Below are 6,897 nucleotides of genomic sequence, written 5' to 3'. Positions count from 1 at the left end.
TTAGTATTGGTGAAAATTAAAATATGGTGTAGTGTGAAGTTACAAATGTGTACCAAGTTATGAGTGTGACACTTGTCTTAATTGCATCACCGTCCTAGGAAAAATGCATATGTTTTTGTATACATTGATTTTGATTGGTGAATTTGTAGATTAGATAAAATGTATTCAATCATGATATCGGCAAATGTTGTTTCCCTATACATCGCCAACTCTTCCTCTTTGTCGCCATTTCCTTTAGGAAAATGCGAATACGCAACTCATGCGCTTTCTTTCTCTCTCTCTTAATCTACATTCTGGTTCTCAATCCTCCATTGTCATCTTAGCCTCTATCTGTTATTCTGCTTCTTTTCATCATGAATCCAACCCTATGTATCTATAATTTTTTCCCTTTCTTTTGATATTAATAAATCATCCACATTGTAAATAATATATATGATGATGAATCTTCCTAAGCAGACAAGGAAGGTTCCTTTTGTCATAGTTGTTGTATTAATAAGCTTCATTGTCGGGCCAAAGCTAGTTTTTGGTCAGACTACTGGTGGAGGTGGAGGAGGAGGTGGTGGTAGCGCTGGCCTTGAGATATTCGCCCAAGAAGTATATCGTAGCATGTCCAATTATACATCTGTGTTCAAGAAAGCAATAAAACAAGAGTTGGGTTATTGCGTAGTTGATGTGTGAGTCCCATCATAAATGTTTTCATCACAAACTGTGTACAAATACCTTTATTCTTGTCTTAAATAATTAATCTTGATTCAAATATATCACATTGCTAGTGCCATTTTGTTTCCCTCCAGGGACGCTGATTGGAATGGGGCATTTAATTTCACCAAAGATCTTACCTTTTTGACCATTTGTGCCCAGCAATTGAAAGGTTCTACTTAATTACTTTCATCATTAAAAGATAGACTTCCATTGAGATGTTTGTGTATTCGAAGATGATAAATGCACAAAAAAATTCATATACACAAAAACGTAACACAGAATTTATATGATCATATCAGTATTGATGATCATGCAGGGAAAAAGTTGTTGTGGGGACCTTTCTATTACTATTCTGTGATACACCATGAATCTTTGTACAGTTTTAAAGGTTTTTTGGGATAATTTGTGTTTTGTTTTGGTATAATTAGGAGATATTACACAACGCATGTGCACAGAAGCGGAAATACTAGCTTATGGGCAAAGTTTTGCTAGTGGGAAGTCAAGAACCAACTTCTTGAAGCCAAACATAAATTGTAATTTGTCCTCATGGGTTAATGGTTGTGAACCCGGATGGGCTTGTAAGGCTAATGAGAAAGTAAGCATTGACAGTGCCAAGAAGGAGATGCCTGTTAGATCTGTAGATTGCCAACCTTGTTGTGAAGGTTTCTTTTGCCCTCGTGGTCTCACTTGCATGATACGTAAGCATTTATGTTCATACAGCAACATCACAGCATTAGTATTGTCTACTAATGTGATAGACTTTGATAACTTCAAACCAAAGAAAATCGTATATTCCTAGTCATGTGAATGTGTTTTGATGTTCTAATTTCATTTATTTGTTGCATATTTTTGGTTTACTACTGAAGCTTGCCCATTGGGCGCTTATTGTCCTATTGCACAACTCAATAAAACTAGTGGAGTATGTGAACCGTAAGTCCTTCTTCCCTTTGAGTTCTACTTGTTCTACATTCTTGTTTTTTCCACACTTTAATATTTATCAATAGAATCAATATGCAGATATCGTTATCAGCTACCTCCTGGAAAGCCTAACCATACTTGTGGTGGGGCAGATATTTGGGCAGATATTACCAGTAGCAGTGAGGTATTCTGCTCATCAGGGTCTTTTTGTCCCTCTACAATCGTAAAAAATCCTTGCAATAAGGGGTATTAATATCTATACCTAAACTTCTACTTTCTCATAGCTTATAATATTACTATATGCTTTTACTTAATCTAGTATGAAAACTTGTTTTACTTATTATTATCTCTCACGTCATTTGTATATTCTAAACTACTTTTATATATGAATTATAGGTATTATTGCAGAACAGGTTCTACTTCTCCAGAGAGTAAGTTGTCCAAGTCTATTATTTATCTGATCTTTTAAGTTGATTTTACTAGTAATCCCTTGCTTTTGTAGTCAATGCAGGTGAGTTATTATATAGTTGTGTCAAGTATTAAGTCTTCTGCAATAAAGGAGTTGACAAACATGTTAACATATCACTCATAATCTTTTGATATAGCTCGATGTATCTATTAATCATTTGACAGTTATTATGTTAATTTTATAAGCAATATATTTGTTGGATATCATGGTTGTGTGAAAGGTGATCTATGTGGCATGAAATAACTCTGATTAATATCTCTCCTTCTCTCTCTAACTTCTACAGGGTGTTTCAAATTGGCAACTTGTGAGCCTAAGTCAGCGAATCAAAATATTACTGCATATGGTGTCTTGATTTTTGTGAGTAATATTTACACATTGTCGTTTTAAAAAGCACTACTTGCACATAAGTTATGTAACCAATACACAGAACAAACAACAACGTCATTATGAAGTGTGAACCATGATTTTATTTTTAGTTTTATTTTAAAATGATATTTGCCTGAAATAGGTTAAGTTATATATAGCACGTTTAGGTTACAGGTCCATCATGATCCAGTAGAACTAACTCTTAACTTTTCAACACAGGCTGGCTTGTGTTTTTTGCTTATTATCATATACAATTGTTCTGATCAAGTTCTTGCAACTCGAGAAAGAAGACAAGCAAATACACGAGAACGGGCTGTTCAAAGTGTAAGAGAATCCCAAGCCCGTGAAAAATGGAAATCTGCGAAAGATATTGCTAAAAAGCATGCAGTAGGACTACAATCGCAACTATCACGTACTTTTTCACGAAAAACTTCAAAGAAGCCAGAGTTCAAAGGTTTTGGTTCTAAACATTCAGATTCTGCCATACCACCATCTGGTAAAGGCAAGAAAAAGGATAAAAACAATCTCTCAAAAATAATAAATGATATTGAGGAAAATCCCGATAATCCGGAGGGGTTTCATCTTCAGATAGGAGATAAAAATGTCAAAAAGCAAGCACCAAGGGGCAAACAATTACATACTCAAAGTCAAATTTTCAAGTACGCATATGGTCAGATTGAAAAAGAAAAGGCTTTAGCAGAACAAAACAAAAACTTAACCTTTTCTGGAGTAATTTCAATGGCTAGTGACATTGAGATTAGGAAGAGACCTACCATTGAAGTTGCTTTTAAAGATTTAACCCTCACTTTGAAGGGAAAAAACAAACATTTATTGAGATGTGTGACTGGTAAATTGTTTCCTGGTAGAGTTTCAGCAGTCATGGGCCCATCTGGGGCTGGTAAGACAACATTTCTTTCTGCTTTAACTGGAAAAGCAACTGGATGTCACACAACTGGGCAAGTTCATGTAAATGGTCAGGAATCTTCTATCAGATCATACAAGAAAATCATTGGGTTTGTCCCACAAGATGATATTGTGCATGGAAATTTGACAGTGGAGGAGAATTTATGGTTCAGTGCAAGATGCAGGTATATTATAATATGTTAAGCATTTTTTCTCTAACACGACTTTTTATGTTAAGAAAGTACGTTTTATAACATGTTTAGGTTAATTATTTAGCTACATTTTTTCACAAGTTCTGTTGATAAAACGTTTGAGTATATTCAATACGTTTTCTTACTATCAGGTTTTCTCTTCTTCCATTTTTACTATGTTTGTCCGTCATTGTAGACTCTCTGCTGATCTACCAAAAGAAGAAAAGGTGTTGGTGGTTGAAAGAGTCATTGAGTCATTAGGTCTACAGGCAATACGAGATTCTTTGGTCGGTACAGTGGAGAAACGAGGAATCTCTGGAGGTCAAAGGAAAAGAGTAAACGTTGGATTGGAAATGGTCATGGAACCTTCCCTTCTAATTTTGGATGAACCCACATCTGGCTTGGATAGCTCATCTTCTCAATTACTTCTTAGAGCACTTAGACGTGAAGCTCTTGAAGGTGTAAACATATGTATGGTCCTTCACCAACCTAGGTAATTTTCACAATTTTTCTAACATATCAAAACACATCTTAAGAGAACCCAAGATTAGTCTCTTGGAATTGTAAGACTTGGTTACTTCAAACCTCCACTCTTCTAAACCCTATTTAAATCCATGAAAACAAGAAATTCATTCACTTTTCTCCTTAATGTCAATAAAATATTTAGAGCTGAAAAAGGGTTTAGAAAATTTCATGAACTAGAGTGATAGGCACTTACTTACTAGTCTAATGCCTTTTTGTGCATGTGTGTTCTGCAGTTACACCTTGTTCAAGATGTTTGACGATTTTATACTACTTGCAAAAGGAGGTCTTACAGTGTATCATGGACCAGTGAACAAAGTGGAAGAGTATTTCTCAAGCATGGGCATTAATGTCCCTGACCGCGTCAACCCTCCAGATTACTTCATTGACATTTTAGAAGGAATAGTAAAATTAAGCCCAAGCTTAGGAGTGACCTATAAACAACTACCTGTAAGATGGATGCTTCATAATGGGTACCCCGTGCCCATGGATATGCTGCAGAGTGTTGAAGGAATGGCCGCCGCAAGTGGTGAAGGCTCATCACGTGGAGCAGCAACTGCTGGACCGCATGAGGAAAATGCACCTTCTTTTGCTGGAGAACTTTGGCAGGATGTAAAGTGCAATGTTGAGATGAAGAAGGATATCCTTCACATTAACTTCTTAGCTTCAAATGATCTGTCCAATCGGGTTACACCAGGAGTGTTCAACCAATACAAATACTTTCTTGGAAGGTAATTAATTTACAAAAGGGATGGAATATTTCAATCAGTTTTCAATGTTTTTTATTTGCTGTTGTTTCATTGCAGACTTGGTAAGCAAAGACTAAGAGAAGCTAGAACACAGGCTGTGGATTTCTTGATTTTGCTACTAGCTGGCCTTTGCTTAGGTACACTTGCCAAAGTGAGTGACGAATCATTTGGAGCAACTGGATACACATACACTGTAATAGCAGTATGTAAGTTTCATATGAATATTTGTTAACGTGAAAAGTGGTAGTGATACACTCTTTAACACATACTTTTCAACACACCTTCCTCATTGATTGAAATGTATTCGAAATAAAAAAATAATGTGACTCACTAAATAGAAAAATTATCATTTCAACACTCACGTATAATAATAATAAGTGTGTTGAAATGAGTGTATTGCTAGCAATTTGTTGTTGTTATTATTGATATTAGGTTAGCTACTTTGTCATGTAACTAATGTTTAACATTGCAGCACTCCTTTCTAAGATTGCGGCTTTGAGATCATTCTCATTGGATAAGTTGCACTATTGGCGGGAAAGTTCTTCAGGCATGAGCAGTTTGGCTTACTTTCTATCAAAGGACACTGTTGACCATTTTAGCACAGTTATCAAGCCACTGGTTTACCTTTCCATGTTCTATTTCTTCAACAATCCAAGATCATCAGTCACAGATAACTATATGGTTCTACTATGTTTAGTCTATTGTGTCACTGGCATAGCTTATGTGTTAGCAATCTTTTTACAGCCAGGTCCAGCCCAACTGGTAAGCATTGAAATCTCGTTCCACTTTAGGTGATTTTGCTTTTTATCTTAGTTTTAGTTATTACAAGTAATTTGCTGTGTTATGCAGTGGTCAGTGTTACTTCCTGTAGTTTTGACTCTTGTAGCAACCTATGAGAATGAAGATGATAGTAAATATGTTAAATATTTATCAGATTTGTGCTACACTAAGTGGGCTCTTGAAGCATTTGTAATATCAAATGCAAAAAGGTTTGACTTTTGATATGTTTCGTCACTACATGTTTATTTCTCTTGTTTTTTCCATATGCTAATTTTAAGACGAGTTTCTCCCATGCAGATATGCTGGAGTTTGGTTAATAAGTCGATGTGGTGCACTTTATTCTTCTGGCTATGATCTTAAACATTGGTACCAATGCTTAGGCCTTCTTATCGTGATGGGAATAATTAGTCGCATGCTTGCATTTTTCTGCATGATAACCTTCCAAAAGAAATAATTTCAACACTCCAATCCCTCTAGTTTCTCCTTGGGCGAATTAAAGATGTTATGTCACAACTCTGATTGGTGATACAACTTGTGTTCTGTGCCCAACAACTATGTAAAGTAACATGACATTAGTTATCTTGGTAAGCACAAAAGTTTGCTAGAGCTAGTTTGACAAGTCTTAGGTGTGGATAACACTGCGTTGTACTTGCTATTGAGCAAGTTGTGCATAAATACTAAGCTTCAACAATTTTGAGTTCAACATTATCATTCTTGACTCCATCTTTTTGTTAGTGGTGACATTATCAATTAATTTGTATAGTTTTTAATTGTTCTATCTTTCAAGTACAGTTTCCTGAATGGTTGGTGGTAAGAAACTGCTAATACGTACCAAAACACTTTTATTATGGAGTTGTGAACACATTAATTATAACCCACTTCATTAAACAAGAAAGAAAAGATTGTACATCTTAAATTTAAAAGAATGTAACGTGTTGGCCACTCATTGATTTAAAAAACTAGAGCTAACCTTAGTATAAATGTTCAACTTTTTTTTTGCTGAATAAAAATAATTATCTTTCATTACCAAGTCAATTTTTGTTTTAAAAAAAAATCTTGATAAGAGAACTCTTTTAAGGATGTATATAATAAAGTTTTGATGATCCATTTATTGCTATAACGAGGGTATAATTAAAATAAGATTTGGGTTGACGTGTAAATTGTATATAGATAAAAGTAAAGTTTTGGGATTGAAGTAAGAGCCAACAACATAGGGAGGGAGCATGAGACGGGTGGCCATGGTTGTTTAAGTTTAGCCTACGCAAGTTTGTTCATAATGATTTTTTTTAACTAAAAA

General features: G+C 35.1%; 1 protein-coding gene across 1 annotated transcript; it reads left to right on the top strand.

Annotated features, from left to right (window-relative positions):
* The first annotated feature begins 432 nt into the window (after positions 1-432).
* ABCG28 (ABC transporter family protein) lies at positions 433-6,140 on the top strand. Its single transcript, XM_068630296.2, has 14 exons — positions 433-674; positions 795-871; positions 1,131-1,400; positions 1,569-1,632; positions 1,720-1,866; positions 2,017-2,051; positions 2,373-2,446; positions 2,675-3,543; positions 3,746-4,042; positions 4,308-4,802; positions 4,878-5,026; positions 5,293-5,582; positions 5,670-5,809; positions 5,898-6,140. Exons 1-14 carry the CDS (start codon positions 433-435, stop codon positions 6,052-6,054), a joined length of 3,306 nt encoding a protein of 1,101 aa, XP_068486397.2. The 3' UTR covers positions 6,055-6,140.
* Positions 6,141-6,897: the final 757 nt, after the last annotated feature.

The sequence above is a fragment of the Phaseolus vulgaris genome, chromosome 11 (genome assembly GCF_051622355.1).
Source record: "Phaseolus vulgaris cultivar YP4 chromosome 11, ASM5162235v1, whole genome shotgun sequence".
NCBI classification, from domain to species: Eukaryota; Viridiplantae; Streptophyta; class Magnoliopsida; order Fabales; family Fabaceae; genus Phaseolus; species Phaseolus vulgaris.
Note: the sequence above shows the minus strand (reverse complement) of the source record. Positions and strands in the feature narration are given on the sequence as shown.

What these genes read in the sequence shown, in the direction of transcription:
- ABCG28 (XM_068630296.2), top strand. Translation starts at nt 433, where the DNA reads ATGATGATGAATCTTCCTAAGCAGACAAGGAAGGTTCCTTTTGTCATA. An exon ending in AAAAATCCTTGCAATAAGGG is followed by an intron (nt 1,867 to 2,016) that starts GTATTAATATCT and finishes TATGAATTATAG; the next exon opens with GTATTATTGCAGAACAGGTT. An exon ending in TACAAATACTTTCTTGGAAG is followed by an intron (nt 4,803 to 4,877) that starts GTAATTAATTTA and finishes GTTTCATTGCAG; the next exon opens with ACTTGGTAAGCAAAGACTAA.